The sequence below is a fragment of the Rutidosis leptorrhynchoides genome, chromosome 3 (assembly GCF_046630445.1).
Source record: "Rutidosis leptorrhynchoides isolate AG116_Rl617_1_P2 chromosome 3, CSIRO_AGI_Rlap_v1, whole genome shotgun sequence".
Lineage (NCBI taxonomy): Eukaryota > Viridiplantae > Streptophyta > Magnoliopsida > Asterales > Asteraceae > Rutidosis > Rutidosis leptorrhynchoides.
Window position 1 is genome coordinate 57,597,150 of NC_092335.1, and position 25,097 is coordinate 57,622,246.

Below are 25,097 nucleotides of genomic sequence, written 5' to 3' on the forward strand. Positions count from 1 at the left end.
GACCCGAGAAATTCTGACCAAATTTAAACTTGAATCTTATTTGATTTCGACACGATAAGCAAAATCTGTAATGTGGAGTCTGAAAAACTTTGAACTATTTATATGGAATCATTTGACCTTTGACTATTCCCGACGATTCACGAACTTTATTTTGTAAATAAATAGGTACATGTAAATATAAATATATAGACATATATAATCCATAATGTATACTTTAAACCTTACTTTACTTTGTAAATAAATAGGTACATGTAAATATAAATATATGGACATATATAATCCATAATGTATACTTTAAACCTTAGGAATTAAAAATGTGAAATAATAAATAGAATAAATAAATTACCATTTTACATATATAATATTATGAGTCTATATGAATTCTAATAATAATTATTTAATATATTGTGATATATAATATTTAATAAATATTATTATATAATATAGTGTAAAGTTAATATATTATTTGTAATTACAAGTTTGAAGCTAAGTGATATATTAATATCATTATCATTAATTTCAGCATTTTTATTATTGTTAATATTCATGTTAATATTTATATTAGTAATAATATTACTTCTAAAATAAAATATATATATAATTTGTGTTATTATTATTAATGTTAGTATAATCATTAATAATATAAATATAACTAATATTATTATTAGTTATTATTAAATGTATTAATATTATCATATCTGTATTATTATTAATATTTATTTGATATTATTATTATTATTATTAATTTAATATTAATTGTATCTCGATAGCAATATTAATAAATTATTAGTTTTATTATTAGTATTAATATTTTATAACATTACCAATAATAAAATTTATGAATTACATATATATACACAAAAATATAAACAGATATATATATATAATTACATATATATATACACATAATACAGATATTTGTTTATAAATGAATACGTATACAGATTTTATTTATATAAATATATGTATATATATATATATATAAATAAAAATTACAATTTAATATATAAATAAATGCAAAGAATCACGCTTTCTGTTCAAATCACTTTCAAGCCCGTGGAAGATTGTTTTCTGTCTCCAATTAGTACCAATCAGTGAAAAAGTATTTGAATGAATCCAAATTTTGTTGCAGGTCGTAATCTTTGTGATTACTTTTTATTATTATTATTTTTTTATATATATATATTTTTCTGATTAATTGTCCTAGACGAATCAATTGTCTATAAAACAAAGAAATTACACTGTGATATTACTCTTTTTAATCACCATTACATCTTCAATATCAATTACCAACCCATACAGCTTTTATTTAGTGGAATTAAATCAAAAGGAACGAAGAAAACAGGCACTGCCCTGTTCTTGTTTCAATTTTCAAATAGATCGATTTTTTTTACGAATTTCAAAAATGAGAAATGCAAGATTGTTGTTAATCTATTATGTAAACTATCTGGAAAGTTTAAAGGTCCAAATCATTCTATCAAATTTTAATTTTGGGGTCAAAGTTGATTTTAAAAAAGTCAAACGGCTGTTCCTTCGTGAAATTTATGAATGTGCTTATGTTTTAAGTCAAATTGAGAGGTTAGAAAGTTTCTAAGAATGAATTTGAACTTATTTCATTCAGGAATCGGGGTCTAAAACTTCCTAAATTTACGAGAGTGATTTAGAGTTCTTGAAGAACTTAACGAGCTGTTACAGCTCTTTTATTTTTTGTTTATGTTGTTTTAATTAATTCAAACAAACCCCTAATTGACTCTGTGTCGTTTATGGATCCTAAATTGTATATGAAACTCATTACAAAATTGGATTGATCTCTGATTGAATTTACGAAAGTTAAAGAAGATGATAACTGAAAAAGTCGATTTAAATATTAATGAGTTATGCATTAAATCAGAAAAATGGTTACAGCAGGTTGGTTAAGAGAGGTGACGGGTTAGCGAGGGGTCTCGGATTCGATCCTCAATTGGTGCATTCTTTTTACTTAAGGCTTCTAAAGGTAGATTTAAATACCAAGAATTTTTATTATTATTATCATTATCATTTTCATTATTGTTATTAATATTATCATTATTAATGTTGTGATTATTATTATTGTTATTATTATTAGATATTATTAATACTATTAGTATTATAATTATTAAATGTATTATAGCTAATTATTATTAACATAGTTATATGTATTATTAGTTATCATTATTATTATTATTATGATAGTTATAAATAAGTATATTGTTATTATTATCATGGTTATTATTATATTTGTTTTAACAACTAATATATGTATTAACATGAGTACATAAATACTATGATTAAAATTGTTATCGGTAACCTTATTATTAACATTATTATCATTATAGTTATTAGTAAAAATAGTAGTATTATTATTATTGTTAATAAAATCACTATTTTTATAGTTATTATTATTATTAGTATACATTACTATTAAAAGTATTACTTTGATAAAAATAATCATTTTATAACTATGATTATTATTATATTAGGATGAAACAATTATTATTTTTTATTTATTAATAACAACACTATTTTATCAAAACAACTATTAGTTATATAACTCTATATTTACTACGTATAACATAACTATATTATTATTTTTGTAATAAATATTATTAAATGTAATTAATTAGATTATAAATGAAGAACATAGTTAAAATAACAATTAATTCAAGAGTAATAATATATATGTTCGATTATAATTATATATGTATTAATGAATACACAAATGGTATAGGTTCGTGAATCCGAGGCCAACCCTGCATGGTTCAATTTTGTCATATGTATTTTTACTACAAAATACATTAGGTGAGTTTCATTAATCCCTTTTTAAATGCTTTTGCAATATATATTTTTGGGACTGAGAATACATGCGCTGCTTTTATAACTGTTTTACGAAATAGACACAAGTAATCGAAACTACATTCTATGGTTGGATTATCTAATCGAATATGCCCTTTTTATTAAGTCTGGTAATCTAAGAATTAGGGAACATACACCCTAATTGACGCGAACTCTAAAGATAGATCTATCGGGCCCAACAAGCCCCATCCAAAGTACCGGATGCTTTAGTACTTCGAAATTTATATCATGTCCGAAGGAGGATCCCGGAATGATGGGGGATATTCTTATATGTATATTGTGAATGTCGGTTACCAGGTGTTCAATCCATATGAATGATATTTTTGTCTCTATGCATGGGACGTATGTTTATGAGAAATGGAAATATGAAATCTTGTGGTCTATTAAAATTATGAAAAGATTATTTATGTTAAACTAATGAACTCACCAACCTTTTGGTTGACACTTGAAAGCATGTTTATTCTCAGGTATGAAAGAAACGTTCCGCTGTGCATTTGCTCATTTTAAAGACAGTATTTGGAGTCGATCATCGCAATGGAACCAGTTGTTGGTGACTTTGTCCAGATGGTTTAGGACGGGTCCTTTCAACTTTTTCAGGCCAAGTCTTTATAAAGCGATCGAATTCAGTTTTTGTGATATATATTTCTTTCATCTTACACTCCGTATAACTTATTTATATTATTATTATTATTATTATTATTATTATTATTATTATTATTATTATTATTATTATTATTATTATTAAGATTAATATTATTATTAATCTTATTATTATTAGTATTATTAATTATTAATATTAATTAGTATTATACATAAAATACTACGACGAGATTATGAGCGTGTCACTTTCAAAATGGTTTTTAAGCGGGATAGAGCTAAGGAAATTATGGGTTATTGCCAAGGAGGTTATGGGTAATGTTCGGGGGTATATTTGTGAATCAAACCTAGTGTTTATCATCTCCGTTACGTCTACGTACTTTCCTACAATATTGAATCTCAATACTGATACGTAAGCACTCATAATTTATCTTTTATATATTAATTGTGTATCCATGTCTAGTGCTCGAGTATATATATTTATACATGCTTGTATGCTAAATTTTGTCGCTAAACAGTTTATAATGAATCACGAATTAAATACATATATTACTGGTAAAAGGTATATGATATACATGTTTTTGGAAAGCTGGCGAAAAATCAATGACTTTTCATCTCGATATCGAATAGTTTCGATGAACGGATTAAAAGATATGATCAACTGAATTATGATTGATGATAATTGAAATTAGTTTTGAATCTGCAATTAAGATTTAAACAACTTGTTTACAAGATTGATAAAATAGATTTTTAAATATTACCAGCCGAGTAAATGAATCCTTATATAAGGTACGTCTCGTTTGTTGAACTATTGTCAAAATTGACTTTTTGAAACAACTTTGGATAACTTTTGTATGTCGATATCGAGCATTAGGATTATGATACACTATGACCTGACCTAGTTTGATAGACATTTATTGACCAACATATGTTCTCTAGGTTGAGATCTACGATTATTTGATATTCCGAGTTTCAGTCACATTTTGGTGAACGACTTTATATGCTGCTGAGGTGATACTCCCTTTTTAATTGCTTTTGCAATATATTTTTGGGCTGAGGATACATGCAATTTATTTTAAACGCAATGGATACAAGTACATACTTAATTCTACACTGAGTTTAAACCGAAAATCCCTTAGCTTTGGTAACTAGTAACTGCCAGTACATAGGATGTGGACCGGTGGGTGCGAATAACAGTATATGGATCCATAGGGCTTGACATCCCCGTCCGAGCTAGAGCGCTAGCCTTTTAACGGACGTGTGTTATTTGAGTTTAGGACACGTTGGTTTGCGTGTATTAAAACGAATGGGGTATTTATCATTATAACATTAAAGTTTAGTTACCAGGGTGCTCTGTTATGTAGAATCTATTGATAAACATTTCTGGATGAAACAACTGAAATCTTATGATCCACTTTTATATACAGATTATGCGAAACACTAAAACTATGAACTCACTAACCTTTGTGTTGACACTTATTAGCATGTTTATTCTCAGGTTCCCTAGAAGTCTTCCGCTGTTTGCTTATATGCTAGACAAGCTATGTGCATGGAGACTTACATGACATATTTTTCAAGGAAACGTTGCATTCACCAAATCATCACTATGTATCTTATTTTGACTGCATTGTCAACGGAAGTACTATTGTAAACTATTATTTACGGTAATTGTCTATATGTAGAAATCATCAGATGTCGAAAACCTTTGATTTAAATATTCATTTATGGTGTGCCTTTTCAAAAGAATGCAATGTTTACAAAACGTATCATATAGAGGTCAAATACCTCGCAATGAAATCAATGAATGACGTATTGTCCATATGGATTTGGAGCGATCGTCACAGTAACCCGCACTCATCATGAATTTAACGGAAGAGTTTATGTTAGTTATAGGAATTGTGGATCCCAGTGGCTTTTTATTGTTGGACTTGATGCTTTATTGCTTGTACGTTGTATATTAACAGGAGTATTGTTTTAGTCATGATCGGGAGTGTTTAGTTATGAATTAGTTATAGTATATTGGGGGCTGTTTACTTTTTTTTATATTAAGCTCTGTATGGATATAAATGGCAGAATGAATATAGACGGCAGAATGGATATGATCAGTGAAAAATTATAGCCGTTTACTTTTTATGCTGAATAAACGGTGTGAATGATAAAAATGACTATTTTGCCCCAAACTAATTTTTTTTATGTATATAATCCGTATACTCTCTTTTACTGTGTTATATGTATGTATTATAAATTATAATATTATTAAATTAGAATTAGTAATATAGACAGTCGAAATTATTACTGCGTATAAGTTATATTATAATTATAACTTTAACTACGTAATATAATTATTATAATTGTAATATAATGAATAATTACTAATTACTATTACTATGAATGGGAGTCCACCATCTGTACATTTCACCATCCATGTGTACATCAGATACTTCCACAGTTGTTCTCCACACCCCAATTCATTCATATTCATATATAATAATATTCAGCTTATAGCATTTCCTTAATAACAAGCAACAATTTCCAGTTTGTTAAAATACTTATCATCTCATGCTATCTCTACCTAATTGCCTCTTTTTCCTCCATTTTTTCAGAAGTAAACATGGAAAAATTGACCTAAATTTCACGAGTAACCTTAAAATCAAATCAACCATTTTTATAACAACCACCACAACTTGCAATTCTTAATTAGTGTTTAATCGTCATCATCATATATAATAACTTCAACCTTAGAGGAGAACGAGGGGCCTACCGGAGGAGCAAGTGATGGCACCGGAGGAACAAGTGACGGAGACCGGAGGAGTAAGTGACGACACCCATTTGGTTGAGAACCATTACCGTCCAAGGTCATCGATCACGTTTTGAATTTACAAGTAATTGTTTGAAGATGATGATTAATTTTGATTGTTGTTATTTATAGTTTATTAGTCCGAGGTTTTTTGTTTTTTGGGGCTGTGAAGATGAAATCTTGAAAAGGGTACTCTGGTGGAAATCAAATGGCCATATGGGGACAACAGCTCTTTTTTGCATTAATCACACATCTCTCTATTTAGATGACTCAAAAAAATAAGTCAAAAGTAAACAAGGTTGGGTGCTGACCGAATAATCCCTCCAGACCAATAATCTCAATTAAGCCAAAAATAAACAGGCCCTTAGTGTTAATGTAACGCTGATGTAGAAGGTTAAGATGATGAATATTTTAATTACGATAAGAAGTGACTTAAAAAAATTCTCAAGCATCAACTACTAAACAAGAACAAGAGTACTCTTTACACACATATATTCTTGATTAATCTTATAAAGTATCAATATGTTGTTAACTATGATAATAGATATTGTTAGAGTTTTGCTAATTTATGCTCCAGTAGTAAATGTTAAGATGCACTTAACGAACATAATTATTATAATTTACATATTAACTAATAGACAAAAGTTATGAATAGTACCATGGGCATTTTCGACTTTTCACATTTTTTTTAAATTTTAACTAAATTTCACTTTACCAACAAAGGCTCCCACATTTTTTTGAAAAATTCAAATCGACCCCCAAACAGGGGGGTAAAGTGTCAAATAACCATTTTCATAAAAAATGTTAAATAAACTCCACCCAAATATTCAACGGGTCATATCGTCTCGCTCGCAACGAGTTAAATTTTTCCGACACCATCGTTAAACTCGAAATAATTTTAGGAACACAATGTCACTAGCTATACGCAAAACGGACGCTTTTTAAAAAACGCTAAATATTTGAGTTACTTTTCATACACATTGATTTTGCGTTAAATTTTTAAAAGTCGACAATTCCATAGCGAAACGCGGAGATGCACATATATAGTTATGAATAGTATCAGGGGCATTTTTGACTTTTCACCTTTTTAAAAATTTTTTTTTTAACTAAATTTTACTTTACCAACAAAGGCCCCCACATTTTTTTGAAAAATTCAAATCGACCCCCCAAACAGGGGGTAAAGTATCAAATAACCATTTTCATAAAAAAATCTTAAATAAACTCCACCCAAATATTCAACGGGTCATATCTTCTCGCTCGCAACGAGTTAAATTTTTCCGACACCATCGTTAAACTCGAAATAATTTTAGAAACACAATGTCACTAGCTATACGCAAAACGGACGTTTTTTAAAAAAACGCTAAATATTTGAGGTACTTTTCATACACGTTGATTTTGCGTTAAATTTTTAAAAGTCGACAATTTCATAGCGAAACGCGGAGATGCACATATATTGTTAATTTAAAATAACATTTAAATCTCTCACGGGTTATACCTTTTAGTTCGACTCGAGTTGCGCTTCAACGACATCATCGTTAGCCACAAAATAATTTTACTAAACGCAATAAAATACATTAAAAATCGAACCCCCGGCGAGAAGCGAGGGTTCAATAACTAGTTAATACATATTTATTAAAAGTAAATATTAGATTAAATAATCTTATCATAATCTATTTAATTAATTTAATTCACTGTTAGATTTTTTGATCTATTCTAATTTAATTTACTATTTTGCCAAATTTTTTATGTATCACATGACACACGTTATTAAAAACCTACTTGATACATAATTGGCACGATAATAAATTATTATATTTTATATTTATTATAATTATATTTATCATTATTATATTATAACATTAATTATTAATTAACTCTTACACAGTGGGAAAAAGTATAGCTTTAATTATATCGTTTTGAGTTTGCTTTCACATTACAACTGGTCCCTCAACTTTGGCTATATTTACACAACGACCCCTCAAGTTTACACTTTTTCAGGGGTTAAAACTTACATATTAATTGTGTGGGAAAAAGTGTAGTTTTAATTATATCCGATTGTAGTTTTGAGTTTGCTTTCACATTACAACTGGTCCCTCAACTTTAGCTATATTTACACAACGACCCCTCAAGTTTACACTTTTTCAGGGGTTAAAAGTGTAAATATATAATTTTATTAAAATAAAAGAAACTAATTCCACCTGAATTTATAACGGGCCCTATCTTCTCGCTTGGTGCGAGTTAAATTTTTCTGAGACCACCGTTCAATTCGGAAAAATCTTACGAACCCAACGGGACTAACTATAAGCGAAACGGACAATTTAAAAAAAAAACACTAAACAAAACGACAACCCGTATCTTTCCGCTCGCCACGAGGTAAATTTTTTTGACGGCAGCGTCAGAGTCGAAATAATTTTATGAACAAAACAAAACTAACCACGTTCGAAACGAACACTTTTTAAAAAAAGCTAAACACAACGACAGTCCTTATCTTTCTGCTCGCCGCGAGTTAAATTTTTCCGACAGCACCGTTACACTCGAAAAAATTTATTGAACAAAACAAAACTAACTACGTTCGAAACAGATACTTTTTAAAAAACGTTTAACACAACGACATCTAAAACGGCGTTTAACACATGGGCCGTGTTCCCCTGTAAATACACAACGCTACGTTAAATATGAATACGCAGCCCGAAAGCCTCCGCCGCAACGCGTGAGCCGGTCCGGACTAGTTAGAATTATAATAATAATAATTATTATTATTATTTTATTATTATATTTTAAAAGACAAGGCCACAGCTAACTTCAACTTTACCCTAAAAAATTTCAAACATCCTACCACAAAGATATAAATATAAAATTAAATATTAAATATTAAATATAAACAGGTAAGAAAATTATCTTTTGTAAACAAAAAATTCTCACCAATTTCCATAACTTATCGATTATAAACTCTTCCTCTGTCTCTTTGTTTCGCACTAAATCGAGTTTGAAGATGATGCCAAGATTGGTAAGATCAAGATTAACAATTGCCACATTATTAAGAACAGAAAGGACTTCATTTCAAAATAAAAATCAAGGCGCCTTTTTTTCAACTTCTATGTTATTCGATGATACACAGTTGCAGGTTCCACTAATTTCATTTCTTTTTTATTAGTAATTCATTTGTTTTCCTAGTCGTAGTAACTTCACACGCACTTAATTGTTGGAGATAAATCGATTTAGCGTGTTTTGCAGTAATCACAATTACACTAGAATTGCAGTGGTTAATTTAGGCATATTTTTAGGTATTTTAGAGCACTATAAGTCGTTCAGTGTTAAATTTAACACTGGATTTAACACCGAGGCCAAAACAGGGAAATCGTTCGGTGTCAGTGTTGAATTCATTATTTTAATATTATTATTTAAAAAAATGAAGAAGAAAGAAAAGAAAAAAAACAGCTTTACATGAACGGTGGTTGGCGACGGCGGTTTAACGCCGTGACGGAGTGGCGGCAGGTTGACGTCCCTGGCGTTAAATGGTTTAACGGTGGCAAGATCCATCGACTCCCAGAGCTCTTAGTAAGTAGCTAAAATATAATAAGGTCACTGATCTTTGCAGAACAAAGCTAGTGTTGATTTTGATTAATCAATATAGGGTAGGTTTAGTTTGTGATAATTGTTGGCTTCATTAAAGTTATACTATTATGTTGTTCTGTTTTGAATTTTATTGATTAATTTGCGAATTATTGATTCTCTAACTATTAATTTAAATAATGACAGTTTAAAGAAAGCATTGCACAGTTTGCACAAGAGCATATTGCTCCTCATGCCGAAAAAATAGACAGATCGAATTATTTCCCCGAGGTTATAACACAAATCCATTATCGATTTATATATATGTACGTCTGTATGTATACTATACTAAGCTTGGAATGTGAATTTATGTTTTTGTTAATGGACCAGGAGGTTAACTTATGGAAGCTAATGGGTGACTTTAATCTTCATGGAATCACTGCTCCAGGTACACCTACAGCCTGGTTTGATTATGAGTAACTTATGAATTATTATGTTTACTAGTTTTTCAAATATATTGCAACTTATATCTACGTTCGTAGTGGAATACGGAGGACTAGGGCTTGGTTATTTATATCATTGCTTGGCGTTGGAGGAGATAAGTCGTGCATCAGCATCCGTTGGCTTATCGTTTGGTGCCCATTCAAACCTCTGTATTAATCAGTTGGTAACATCTAAAACTATAATTATAATATTTTAATTTTAATACTTTATGTATAATAGTAGAATATAATTGTTTATCTTGCAGGTAAGAAATGGAAATGCTGCCCAGAAGGAAAAATATCTGCCTAAGGTTTTTATTTAATAAAAAAACTAATTGTTCACTGAAAATTTTTACGCCTTTATTCTATTATGCATTACTTTGTTTTTTCTTGTAGTTAATTCGCGGCGAGCATGTGGGAGCTCTAGCAATGAGTGAACCTAATGGTACTTTTTTAATTTTATAGTTTTGAGTTATTTTGATATTTTTAATTTTTTTTTTTTTAATTCGAGGAAGGTGTATTTTGAGTTGATTCTTGCTTTTCATATTACCAGCTGGTTCGGATGTTGTTGGCATGAAATGCAAAGCTGACCGTGTTGATGGAGGTTATGTTATAAATGGTAACAAGATGTGGTGCACCAATGGTCCAATTGCCCAAACCTTGGTAATTACGGAGTAGTATTTTTTTTAAAGAAAAATCATCGTTCTGTAGCATCTATATTAATATACACAAATATATGTGCAAATGTTTTGGATATTGATACATTTACAATGTAAGGTATTTCATTCTTGTTAACCTGTCACTTGTTGATAATCAGGTGGTTTATGCTAAAACGTCTGTGTCTCGCTCAAAAGGGATAACAGCTTTTATTATCGAAAAAGGAATGCCCGGGTACAATTTCTGTTCATCTTGCTGACTTTAAGGGATAAAATGAATTTTTGATTGGAAAATTATATCTCATACGTTAATGATATAAAACGATTTCTGTAATGTTACGCAGATGTAATCTTTTTTGTCCTTGTGTATCTAATGCAGATTCAGTACTGCCCAAAAATTAGACAAACTTGGAATGCGAGGAAGTGATACGTATGTGCATGTTATATCTAACTAAATAATGTAAAACTTTTTTATAACAAGAATATTATATTATTATCTGAATGCTACATGTTTCAGATGTGAGCTTGTTTTCGAAAATTGCTTCGTTCCTGACGAGAATGTTCTTGGGGAAGAAGGAAAAGGTACTACCGTCATATGAAGATAATTTCTAGTATCTTTTGAAGATTGATGATATATTAGTATATAACAAATTACGAATTTCAGGAGTTTATGTGATGATGTCGGGTTTAGACTTAGAAAGACTTGTACTGTCAGCTGGACCTGTTGGCATCATGCAGGCATGTCTTGATGTCGCACTTCCTTATGTCCGACAACGAGAACAATTCGGTCGCCCAATTGGCGAGTTTCAACTTATGGAGGTCAGTTATCTCTGTCATTCAGTTCTTGAAAAAGACACCATCACCATTCACCGACACTTTTTTGGCAATATAAGCGGAGTGGGTGGGTTGTATAATGTAAATATGTAATGGGTCAAAATGGGATCGGTGTAAATAATTTATTCTTTTAGTACATGTTAAAAGGGTCGGGTCAGGTTGGGTTTGACCCATCAAACACATTTACCTTTAGTTCAATCGGTGTATTATGTTACAAATCCTATATTAGGACATTAAAATCTTAACCTTTGAACAAAAGGATTTAGCTGATAGTATGCATTAGAAACAGATTTTTACATATTCTCCTTACCTAACCTGTTCTACTTGACTCGTTAAGATAAAGTGGAATCTAATCAACCGATGTATAAGTTTTTTTTGTTTTTTTTTTATTTTTTATTTTTACCACCTAGGCCAACGCTCATTTCAAACACCCTTTCTTATGAAAACAGGGAAAACTTGCGGACATGTATACGTCTTTGCAATCTGCAAGGTAAAAACACGACTTCATAACTCACGACAAGCCTTTCGTGTTTACTAACAATCAGCATGTTTACAGGTCGTACACATATTCGGTGGCAAGACAGTGTGACAATGGGGTAATAGTTCCAAAGGTGCGTTTTTAGCATGTTAACTTATCACACGCGTTTTTGCTTTGCAAGTTGTACCATGTGCATCAACGATTGTACCCATTTGTTTAACAGGATTGTGCTGGGGTTATCCTCTTTGCTGCTGAAAGAGCCACCCAAGTTGCTCTGCAGGTTATTACAAATAATTCCCCTGTTGGAAATCACAATTTCTTTTTTCGTCTTAGATTTGTTTATTTATTATGACATTCTTTCTACAGGCTATCCAATGTTTGGGTGGCAATGGATATGTGAATGAGTACCCGACTGGACGACTACTCCGGGATGCAAAATTATATGAGATAGGTGCAGGAACAAGCGAGATTAGGAGAATGATTATCGGTCGTGAACTTTTCAAGGAACAATAAGTATTACTATCCTTCTAGATAGCCCTGTCAAATGACAAATACCAACCAATGTACTACTTTTCATGTATCATAATTCAAAGTACTTTGTTACTAAAAGAAAAGGTATTTTACCTTTTTTTGAAGGAAAATTGCCTAATAAATAAGGTTTACCAGTCTAAATTTACTTAGCCAAATAGTATACCTGGCAAACGGGTAGGGTTTGGTCATCGAGACCCGAAGAGATTTTGGGTCGAAACGGGTGATGGGTCGAACGGGTCAGAATTTTTAGACGGGTCAAACGTGTCGGGTCTGATTTAAATGTGGGTCGGGTCGGGTCGAGACCCGTTTCTAGAAGTTTCATGATATGCGTTTCAATTTTTATTTCAGTTTTGCGAAACACGTTTCAGTTTTGTGTTTCAACTTTCAATATTCAATTTACGTTTTAATTTTCAGTTTCGCGTTTAAGATTCAATTTCGTGTTTCCACCCGTTGAATCCGTATACAAGACCCGTTTTGACTCAATTGACCCATTTTTTTATATTTGTTTAAGACCTAATGGTTTTCAGACAAACCCATTTCAGTCATTTTGCTAAATTTAAAGCAGAAAACAATGTAACATTGCAAATAAAAAACATTACAAAAAAGTCTGCAACTTATTTGTTAACACATTGTTGCATCCAAGTCTGGCAAGTACTAATAATTTGCCTAAATTGAAAAAAACAAACAAAGTTACCACAGTTGACCTACAACACAACACAAACGTAGTTTTCTACAAAACAACCATACAACAGTTCGGTACAAACCATGATTAAGTTTACTTATTAATCCGGGTGGCCAACTGATGAGGACTTAGCCGTATCGGCTATAGCCGGTGCTTCCTCCAGGCAGCTTGTGTTGTCGCTAATCACCCCGCTGCTCATCAGCTTCTCCACTTCTTCTGCAGTGTAAATGTGTATCTTTGTAACGATTCCTGCAAACTCACTGCATACGACATATTCAGAATCACGATTTAGTGAATGAATACTACTGAAATTGTTACTGTGTGTGAAAACTTACTCCCATGGATCATCACCAACAACCATCATGTCGTTCTCTTCATCGGTGTATAGCAGTCTCCATCCTCCATCTGCATTATTATTATTGAACATGCCTTCCATGTCAAACAACATTTCTAGCTCCATAAACAACTCATTGTAACTCGACATTTTTGACAGATCGATCGCCCTTCCAACCTTATTTCCTTGTTTATGAACCTATATTCCCATAACAAATTCAACTAGTTTAGTACAATGGGTCATTGTGCAAAACAGTAATAAATATATCAACATTTTTACCTTTGTACATCTTCTTCTGTTTAAACCTTTAGTATCGAGCGTTGAAGGACCTTCATTTAAGGCAAAACCGAAGAGTTTACAGCTGCTCTCGATGCTATCCGAATCACCATCCTCTTTCTCACTGCTTGAATTATGCTCAACAAACGTTTTCTCAACAGGAAGCTGAAGTTCGGTTGCATTCTCCCTCATGATCCCAGTTCCAACCGAAGGCTGAATGATGGGGAACTGCATGAAGTTTGTAGGCATGACCTGACCCGGACCCAGACCCTGACCCGGATTTGGTCTTGCTTCATACACATTGGAATTTGGAAACCCGAAGTTTCTTCCACCTTCAGAACCAAGTGGATAGAAACCGGGATTCTCATGGTTTCGAATCATGTTGAAAACATTGTTACCAAGATCGGTTTTTGGATTGCCCCAATAACCGATGTTGGTTTTTCCTGTCAAAGATCTCAACGAGAAAATTTCTTGACCTTGCAAGACCTTCGGGAATCTAGTATTGTCAGATTCTAGAAAGCCCGAGTAAGGTATAGTTGATAGTGGTTGATGATGAGTACTCCTCATAAGTTCGCTTACAAAATTAGTACCCGTCCCCATCATCATCCGGTTTTGGACAAAACCCGCATGCATCGAGGGTTGTACTCCAAAACTTAACGGATTGTTGTTCATCTTATCACACCCATAAAGAGGTGATATCGGACCTACATTTTCTTGACCTTGCAAGACCTTAGAGGATCTTAACGAACCCTCGAAGTCTACGTATTCACCCCGTGCTGCAAAATTGTGAAAATAAATCAAGTAATTTGGTAAAAAGTTTTATAATTTGAAAGTCAAAGTACGAGATATATTTGTACCAGCTGCGGGGTGACTAGCAGAAGGAGACGCATGCAGACCTGCACGCAGTTTCTTGAATTGTGGAGAAGACTGAATGTTCAGCAATGGGATGGGCCCACCAGAAAGATCGATCTCCCATGGAGATATCCGCTCTTGATGATTGTTCCCAATATCTTCATCCCACCTGACCTGTTTTCGAAACATCAAATGTAGACATCGATTGATATCTAAACGAAGCCTTTTTGTTCAAATCATAGTTTCTGAATGAAGTTGGAAAGCCGTAGCATTGTACCATTAAGCATCTCCAAATTGAGTTAGGCCATTTATAAGGATCCATATCACCTACACTGGTCACAACTCCACTGAACCTGCGTATATAATGAAAAACTCGGTCTGCAAATTATCAACCACAAAAGTATAAACAATGCACTTGTATAGTCGTATCTCATACCTTCTTTCAGGAGACTCATCCAAACAGAATTTCATTTTAAATCTTGCACCGATAGATATCATGTTACTGATTGATTTCTTGTACTTAGCATAAGGAACAATAAAATCCGCTCGACTAGACCTACATTGCGTTTGTTATCCGCAAAAACAAATTAAACAACAATAATCATAATATCAAAGTGTGGGCATTGTATAAGGTTGAAACTTTCACCTTGGACTATGAAAAACAAGAAAGGTGCCATTGGTTGACACCGCACTTGCGACAGAAGCAAGAGTGTCGGCATATGAGTTCGAGTTGCCGATGGTTGTGTCGGGAAGGATGTTTCTTGGTCGAGTGGCTTTTCGGGTTCCCAGCCTCAGTTCGCCTCCTTCACCTCTAAATCGCCATGAAAAATTTAAACGGTGAGATCCAAAACAAATTAGTTATCGATTTAGATCTTTACATGGTATCAGAGCCAATACAAAACGATACCTCAAAAAGAGAACCGCATCTCCAGCAATAAGACTCTTTTGGCTTACAAAGATACTCCAACCAGTAGTAAGCAAATGTCGCCTTGGCTGACCTATAAAAACATGATTCGATTGATCGATGGTTCCCAAAGCAATGCATGAAGTTTTATTTAGTCAAAGCCGCGTTGCAAGTAACTTTACAACCAAATTCACCTCTATAGATATGCCTAAATTTCCATTCCACTCCATGTAGATCCTTAGCAACTAGTTCTTGACTAGGTCGTTGTATTTTATAATCCTAGAATTCAACCGGTATATTCAATGAAGTTTCTAAACACATTTATCAAATTCAATTACAACGAATTTGCTCATATTGCATAGATAAGAATACAAAGAAAAAGGTAATTAAAAATCAAACCAAAGGTGGGAAACAATCTTCAGCAGCTCTTCTAGGAACAGAGAATCCACCATGTGTGGATGTATCAGAAGCAGTGAGTGTTTTGCAGAACATTTGAGGTGTTGATTTTGTTGGTGCAAGTGTAACCTCACCACCCTCCTCTTCATTTTCTTGCAAATCTCCCTACAAATTTTTATAAATCCACCTTTATTTTATTATGGAGCTAAAATTAAATCAATTAAGGTAACAAAAAAACAAACTTTTTTATATTTTAGAGTAAAGGTTACATACAAACAGTAACAGCAAGATACCCACAAAAATTCAAGATACCCAATTGGCATGACATTGAAGGAAACAACATGATTATCAAAGTTGAAACATTAAGTTAAACTCAAAATTAGAAAAAAAGCTCTAAAATTTTACCTCTTGTAGAGGGAAAAGAGTAAGCTTTGTGTACACCTCATCATTTTCCTTGTTTGCCTGTTTTCAAGAATTGGATAAAAACATGATAAACTTTAGAAAAAAGTGAAATTTAGCATAAAAAAAACAATACCCAACATAGAAAAGGGGGAAATTTAGCAACTTACTAGCAATTGAACATCAACAATTTTGCAAAAGATCTGAGGAGGTAGTCCTAAAGAAGGAACTTCAGTAGGTGAAAAGTGAGTTGACGAGTGTGAAGCAATTTGTTCCAAATGACCTTGTGGGAAGTAAACAACCACATTTCCTTTATTTGGGAGAGTGGTTAGAGGGCCAGCACAAGCATGCCAAAGTTCCATGTAAATTGATGATGAATTTGGTGGGGACTTTAAGGAACAATTTGATGAGTTTGATGAAGTTGATAGTGATGAATTTCCTCCATGTCCACCAGATTCTGCATTAACCACTGAATGATTTAGATCAATCTCCATCACCTAACCCCCAATTGGGATTCTTGGAACCTAAAAGATGGTAGCTTTTTTAAGATAAAAGTGAAGCAGCAAGTAAGTGATTCTTGATCTTGAAAGGGGCTAAAAATTTAGCAGAAATGAAGTCAAAATCATGGTGAAAAATCAAGAATACAATGAAAAGGCATGGTTTTGATGTTAACCCAACAAACAAAATGAAGAAAGAAATAAGGAAAAATGATTGAAAGTTTAAAAAGATTAAAACTTGGGAGGAAATGGAGAGTATATGATTGCTTTGCTAACCCATTATGATGATTTATGATGAGACTTAATAAAAGAGAGAGGGGAAACAGAGAGCAAGGTAGACATGGACAAATGCATAGGTAGCACAGAAACAAAGTTGCAACAAAAGGCAGATAAAGCCAACGTGGGTTTATGTCTTTTTTTAACTTCAACACCTTTTTTCTTTTTTCCTTTTTTATCCCAACCTAACATAACCTATCTATATCTATAAGACTACTGTAATTTCCAATAATTTTGTTACCAAGTCATATAACAAAAGATGTAAACTATCATTAATGAGTTCTCTATATCAGCAGTAAAGGTGCAACGAGGATAAGTAAAATTATATTTTATTTTATTTTTATTTTTCTTAATTTTTTTTTGTTAAATTCATAAATCTCCATCAAAATACTCTTCTAATATATATTTTATTAGTCAAAAACATTCAAAATCATTAAAAATCGGTGATGAATAATAATAATCGTGAATTTATCATTCATCAAAACGATCACTCACCCCATACCACCGAGCTATTGGGTAGTAACACGCAGCCATACCACCGGGCTATCATTAACTTCGTTATATATGTATAGCAATTTGTTTTTAACTTGTTAAAACGTTCGTTTTAAAAAAAATTAAAAACGCACTATATGAAATGACAACTTTGGGAAAAGTCTACAATGTAACCGACATTCACAATGATATATAGAGTAATATACTTATCAAAATTAGTTGTAAGCTAACATTTTAATTTAAGTGTTTTGGTAAATTAATTTGAGAATATGATAATCGAAAACAGGTTAAATATGAAAATAACTAACGATGATAGGTAACGTAGAATATGTTTGTAAAGTATTTACGGAGTATAATCTGTAGTAGTTTAGGGTTTTTGTTTATTTTAAGTTGTTGGTTAACAAAACTTCAATTCAATTCTTAGAAACTAAATTATGGGGGTGTGTGGTAAACTAGAGTATAGTTAGAGCTATAAGCATATAATTGAAGCTAAACGTTTATAGCTATTGGTATGCTTAGATAGTAAGATAGATATGATTGTTTCCAAAGTTATGGGTGTGCTTTGGTAGTTATGATTATTTCCAAAGTTGACTGTACGATCGCTGCATATTAGATGCGAAAAAATCTTGGCCATTTATAAATTTGAGCAATAAAATATTAAATTAAATTGATTAAAAAAATTTAATAGTCATTAAAGGTACACACCGGGCTGATAGTGCAGTGAGACATGGTGCGTTAAATGACATATTGCCAAAGATATACTACTGTATGTAAGAGGACACAAGTCATACTTTGTGCATCATGGCGAGAAACTAGGCGGTGTCAAACTTTAGGCTATGTCCCCAAATCAATTAAGAAGAAAAATAAATGAAACAAATAGAGTGGTTTCAATCTGAGAAAAGTACTTGTAAAGGCAATTTCGTTAAATGAAAATTCATTTTCTTTCTTTTCTATTGAACATAAAAATCATTAACACCGATTCTCTTTATCCCTCTACTTCATTTCCACTTAATTGGGTGTGTATAAATGAAATTCAAATTAAAAGTTTCGAGTAGGTTGCGAAGCGGTTCAAAGGGAAAAATCCGATTGACATAATTGATTTCACAATCCTTCGTGTTTTCTTATTTGATTCGTGATTGTAATTGATGCTACCTTAGCATCTCTATTGTATATTGTTGTGATTTGTGATGCCTACTTACTTGTTTGTTTGCTTGTAGGCATAAAAGTATTGCTTTAAAAAAAAAAAGTTTAATAAATAAAATAAAATTGGTGTGTATAAAGACAATTTAGGCACATGGTTATTAGTTATATTAAGGATTTTTCAAACGATAACTATAACACGCTTTAAAATATTGTACATATTGATGAACGTTATAAAAAATTAATTAGTAATCGTCATGTACAATGACTTTAAGGATTTTGCTAACATTATTAGCAAAATTCTAATATTGCATAATATACTATCAGTGGAGGTACCATGGAACAATAATAGTTTTATGATATTATGTTTTGTTTCTGTTTTTATTCTGTGAGGTGATTTTCACACACCACTTTTTAATCTATATACACTTTTATCTCATAAATTAACAGTTATACCTCTAGAGAGTTAAACTTATAATATTATTCTAAGTATAATTAAGGGTATAATAGCAAGTTAGGTGTAGATCAATCAAAAAGTGATGTGTGAGGATCACCTCCCTTTTATCATAATAATGATTCATATTATATATTCTATAGTACAATTTTTTTTTTATTAAACTAAAGACTATATAAGAAAATATATATTTTTAGTATGATTCTTTAATTGTTTTTACAAAAAGTTATATGAGGATCTGTAACGACCCGACTTCATTATACCAAAAACACGCTTAAAAAAAATCTGAAACAATACATCTGGACGGCGTCCAGTTATCTGGACGGCGTCCATCAAAGAAGACTTGGACGGCGTCCAGAGGATCTGGACGGCGTCCAATTGCACTGCCAGATTCTGACCTCGGTTTCAACTTACACGAGCGGAAAACCCGCTTCCCGACATTTTTAAACGAAACGACTTTCACAACAATTCATATTAAGTAAAACTAAGAAGTTTCCACAATAAAACCGGGTTATACAACATCGGGCCCACATCGGCCGTTTTACGAATTTCGTTCAAAATACAAGTTTCGACCATAAGAGTTTAAATTCCAAACGACACCTAGAGCATGGTGTTTGGGGTTAAACTACCCACATCTTGGTCGAACTTCCAAAAAGCTAAACCCCCGAGAGCCTCTACTAGTCCAAACAAATACCTTTGCCCTTGTCCACGCCCGTGCCTAAAAAGGTAAACAACGAGAGGGTAAGCTAAAGCTTAGTGAGTGCAATAGTTATACATATACATATATAACTTACTTACTTGCAATCACTTACACAATACCGCATACAAGCTAGCAATTCAACAACTATGCAAACATTATGCATAAACCAATATCCGCAATTCATAATAAGCTAGCGACAACAATACCATATAGTTCACAATTAAATATGCTAATACAAAATTCACACAACCATGGTTAGCCAATCGTACAAGGGAACGGTACTCGCGAAAGACCGTCGGAGTTCATAACATCCATTAGTGTACATACGCCGCGTAATCACTAATCCCCCGGGTGATGTCTTGAACACCGCGACTAACTCACCCCCATGACAATGTGGTGTCTTGAACACCGCGACAATTCCACATGTCAATCAAACCAATGAGTGGTGTCTTGAACACCGCGACAATTCCACTCCCATGACAATGTGGTGTCTTGAACACCGCGACAATTTCACATGTCAATCAAACCAATGAGTGGGGTCTTAAACACCGCGACAATTCCACTCGTTACGTAAAATGTGGTGTCTTGAACACCGCGACAATTCCACATTCCACGCTACATAAATAAATACATTATATACGTACACACATAATTATTCCACTCACCTTACGCCTTAAGTGAATTGGTAAACCAAGCTCGCAACTTCACAATAACGTACCTATTACATTATGCACATATATCAATCATTCGTTCAAGTTGGTCAACCAACTTATTCGCCATCCAAGTGCCATTTGGCCCATGGTGCAAACGTGACCCATTTGCACCACTCATTCTAACACTAGGTCGAGATTATGTCAAACCCTTATCAACAATTTGATTATGGTCTTAATACACCTTTTAACACAAGGTTATCTCATTTTCGCACCCATTAACCCACTTAGGAAATCAAAGACTCATTTGAACCATTTCAAGGTTAACACACTCATTTGGGTCACTATCATACCCATATACACCCATTCACTTTAAACACTAAGTGTGCTAGTGATTTACTAACATTTAAGACCCATATACACAATTTAACATTTCAAAACCCTAGGTTAGTCATCTTTGAGTCCTCATGACCCAAACTTACCCAAAACCCCCAAAACACTAACAATTGGGTTTTATGTTCATCACTAACCCAAACCCTAACCCTTAAACAATTAAAACAAGGAAATCAAGGTTAAGACTTACCACTACAATCAAAATGTAGCTAGAGACTAGATGAACAACTTTAAAACTCGCACTTAGACCCAATTCGACCTTCTTCTTCCTTGATTTGAGCTCTCTCACTCTAGAAACCCTTTCTCTCTCCAAATTGATTTGGAAGAGGTGTGATAGTTGAAAATGGAGTAAATGGTGATCCAAAAACTGATCTAGAGCCTTAAATTCATCTACAAAGTGAAATTACCAAAATACCCATTTGTAATATCTAAAAACAAAACAGCTGGCCCGCCAGTTCATCTGGACGGCGTCCAGAATACTGGACGGCGTCTACCCCTTCAAATTTGGACGGCGTCCCACCATTTGGACGGCGTCCCAACCTTCTGAGAAAACTGGATCTTACAACTCTCCCCCCACTTGAACCGGATTGCGACCTCGCGATTTAAGCCGCATGACAAGCAGGAATGTGATGACCCGTCCAAATCCATTTGGACGAATACATCATTCATCGATTTTATAGTGAGATACTGACCTCTACATGATACGTTTTGTAAACATTGCATTCTTTTGAAAAGGCACGCCATAAATGAATATCAATTTCCAAGGTTTTCGACATCTGATGATTTCTACATATAGACAATCACCGTAAATAATAGTTTACCATAATACATCCGTTGACAATGCAGTCAAAATAAGATACATGGTGATAATTTTGTGAATGCAAAGTTTTCTCGAATAAAGCATGTATGACTCCATGCACATATCTTATATAACGTATAAGCAAACAGCGGAAGACTTCTAGTAACCTGAGAATAAACATGCTTAAAAGTATCAACACAAAGGTTGGTGAGTTCATAGTTTTAATGTTGCGCATAATCTGTATATAAAGGTGGAACACAAGATTTCAGTTGTTTCATCCTAAACGTTTATCAAACGATTCTACGAAATTGAGCACCCTGGTAACTAAGCTTTAACGTTATTATAAGTACTCCTGTTTTAACATACATGCAACCAACATGTACAATACACGCAATCCAATGTGTACTAACCTCAAATAGCATACGTCTGTTTTATAGTTCAGGCTAGGGTTTCTATACCTGGAACAGAAGGGGATGTCTGTAGTGACCCGAACTTTTCCATGTTTATATATATTAATTGAGATTGATATTTACATGACTAAATGTTTCCAACGTGTTAAGCAATCAAATTTGTTAAGACGTGATTAATTGAAATAGGTTTCATATAGACAATTGACCACCCAAGTTGACCGGTGATTCACGAACGTTAAAACTTGTAAAAACTATACGATGACGTATATATGGTTATATATATAGTTAACATGATTTTATTATAAGTAAGTATCTCATTAGGTATTTTTACAATGAGTTATATACATAAAAATGAGACTATTAATTTAAGAAACTCGAAAACGATATATATAACGATTATCGTTATAACAACGTCTTACTAGGTACATATGAATCATATTAAGATATTGATACACTTGGTTAATTATGTTAAATGATAAGTAAATATATCATTAAGTGTATTAACAATGAACTACATATGTAAAAATAAGACTACTAACTTAATGATTTCGAAACGAGACATATATGTAACGATTATCGTTGTAACGACATTTAACTGTATATATATCATACTAAGATATAATATATATCATAATATCATGATAATGTAACAATTTAACATCTCATTTGATATAATAAACAATGGGTTAACAACATTTAACAAGATCGTTAACCTAAAGGTTTCAAAACAACATTTACATGTAACGACTAACGATGACTTAACGACTCAGTTAAAATGTATATACATGTAGTGTTTTAATATGTATTTATACACTTTTGAAAGACTTCAAGACACTTATCAAAATACTTCTACTTAACAAAAATGCTTACAATTACATCCTCGTTCAGTTTCATCAACAATTCTACTCGTATGCACCCGTATTCGTTCTCCTACAATACACAGCTTTTAGATGTATGTACTATTGGTATATACACTCCAATGATTAGCTCTTAGCAGCCCATGTGAGTCACTTAACACATGTGGGAACCATCATTTGGCAAATAGCATGAAATATCTCATAAAATTACAAAAATATGAGTAATCATTCATGACTTATTTACATGAAAACAAAATTACATATCCTTTATATCTAATCCATATACCAACGACCAAAAGCACCTACAAACACTTTCATTCTTCAATTTTCTTCATCTAATTGATCTCTCTCAAGTTCCATCTTCAAGTTCTAAGTGTTCTTCATAAATTCCATAAGTATAGTTTCATAAAAATCAAGAATACTTCCAAGTTTGCAAGTCTACTTCCAAGCTTTCTAATCCATTCCAAGTAATCATATAAGATCAAAGAACCTTTGTTATTTACAGTAGGTTATCTTTCTAATTCAAGGTAATATTCATATTCAAACTGTGATTCAATTTCTACAACTATAACAATCTTATTTCGAGTGAAAATCTTACTTGAACTGTTTTCGTGTCATGATTCTGTTTCAAGAACTTTCAAGCCATCCAAGGATCCTTTGAAGCTAGATCCATTTTTCTCATTTTCAGTAGTTTTATCCAGAAAACTTGAGGTAGTAATGATATTCATAACATCATTCGATTCATACATATAAAGCTATCTTATTCGAATGTTTAAACTTGTAATCACTAGAACATAGTTTAGTTAATTCTAAACTTGTTCGCAAACAAAAGTTAATCTTTTTAACTTTACTTTTAAAATCAACTAAACACATGTTCTATATCTATATGATATGCTAACTTAATGATTTAAAACCTGGAAACACGATGAACACCATAAAATCGGATATACGCCGTCGTAGTGAAATCGGGGGCTGTTTTGGTTTGGATAATTAAAAACTATGATAAACTTTGATTTAAAAGTTGTTCTTCTGAGAAAATGATTTTTCATGAACATGAAACTATATCCAAAAATCAAGGTAAAACTCAAAGTGGAAGTATGTTTTCTAAAATGGTCATCTAGACGTCGTTCTTTCGACTGAAATGACTACCTTTACAAAAACAACTTGTAACTTATATTTCCGACTATAAACCTATAACTTTTCTGTTTAGATTCATAAAATAGAGTTCAATATGAAACCATAGCAATTTGATTCACTCAAAACGGATTTAAAATGAAGAAGTTATGGGTAAAACAAGATTGGATATTTTTGATCTTTTTAGCTACGGGAAATGTTTAACAAATCTATACAAATCATATCCTAGCTAACTTATATTGTTTTATACATGTATTCTAATATATTATGTAATCTTGGGATACCATAGACACGTATGCAAATGTTTTGACATATCATATCGACCCATGTATATATATTATTTGGAACAACCATAGACACTCTATATGCAGTAATGTTGGAGTTAGCTATACAGGATTGAGGTTGATTCCAAAAATATATATACTTTGAGTTGTGATCTAGCCTGAGACGTGTATACACTGGGTCGTGGATTGATTCAAGATAATATATATATCGATTTACTTCTGTACATCTAACTGTGGACAACTAGTTGTAGGTTACTAACGAGGACAGCTGACTTAATACACTCAAATCTTTAAAACATAATAAAAATAGTTGTAATTATATTTTGATCATACTTTGATATATATGTACATATTTGTATAGGTTCGTGAA

The 25,097-nt window shown here is 32.3% G+C and overlaps 2 protein-coding genes across 2 annotated transcripts; one reads left to right on the forward strand and one right to left on the reverse strand.

Moving 5' to 3' along the window:
• The first annotated feature begins 9,142 nt into the window (after positions 1 to 9,142).
• On the forward strand, positions 9,143 to 13,062 carry LOC139896162 (isovaleryl-CoA dehydrogenase, mitochondrial-like). Its single transcript, XM_071878748.1, has 15 exons — positions 9,143 to 9,389; positions 10,025 to 10,108; positions 10,208 to 10,265; positions 10,360 to 10,484; positions 10,566 to 10,610; positions 10,696 to 10,744; positions 10,853 to 10,962; positions 11,117 to 11,190; positions 11,335 to 11,385; positions 11,473 to 11,537; positions 11,620 to 11,774; positions 12,239 to 12,279; positions 12,346 to 12,400; positions 12,491 to 12,547; positions 12,634 to 13,062. Exons 1-15 carry the CDS (start codon positions 9,258 to 9,260, stop codon positions 12,778 to 12,780), a joined length of 1,248 nt encoding a protein of 415 aa, XP_071734849.1. The 5' UTR covers positions 9,143 to 9,257; the 3' UTR covers positions 12,781 to 13,062.
• A 388-nt stretch (positions 13,063 to 13,450) lies between these two features.
• Positions 13,451 to 17,432, reverse strand: LOC139896163 (auxin response factor 4-like). Its single transcript, XM_071878749.1, has 12 exons — positions 16,812 to 17,432; positions 16,648 to 16,704; positions 16,246 to 16,407; positions 16,041 to 16,125; positions 15,850 to 15,940; positions 15,589 to 15,753; positions 15,379 to 15,498; positions 15,220 to 15,295; positions 14,948 to 15,116; positions 14,094 to 14,866; positions 13,816 to 14,012; positions 13,451 to 13,740 (listed from the first exon to the last, which is right to left on the reverse strand). The coding sequence occupies exons 1-12, from the start codon at positions 17,133 to 17,135 to the stop codon at positions 13,581 to 13,583; spliced, it is 2,379 nt and encodes a 792-aa protein (XP_071734850.1). The 5' UTR covers positions 17,136 to 17,432; the 3' UTR covers positions 13,451 to 13,580.
• Between the last annotated feature and the right edge of the window lie 7,665 nt (positions 17,433 to 25,097).

Coding starts and splice junctions, on each gene's coding strand:
- LOC139896162 (XM_071878748.1), top strand. CDS start 9,258: ATGATGCCAAGATTGGTAAGATCAAGATTAACAATTGCCACATTATTA. Junction 11,386..11,472: donor GGAATGCGAGGAAGTGATAC/GTATGTGCATGT, acceptor TACATGTTTCAG/ATGTGAGCTTGTTTTCGAAA. Junction 12,401..12,490: donor ATGGGGTAATAGTTCCAAAG/GTGCGTTTTTAG, acceptor TTTGTTTAACAG/GATTGTGCTGGGGTTATCCT.
- LOC139896163 (XM_071878749.1), bottom strand. CDS start 17,135: ATGGAGATTGATCTAAATCATTCAGTGGTTAATGCAGAATCTGGTGGA. Junction 15,754..15,849: donor GATGCGGTTCTCTTTTTGAG/GTATCGTTTTGT, acceptor ATGGCGATTTAG/AGGTGAAGGAGGCGAACTGA. Junction 15,499..15,588: donor CTTGTTTTTCATAGTCCAAG/GTGAAAGTTTCA, acceptor AACGCAATGTAG/GTCTAGTCGAGCGGATTTTA.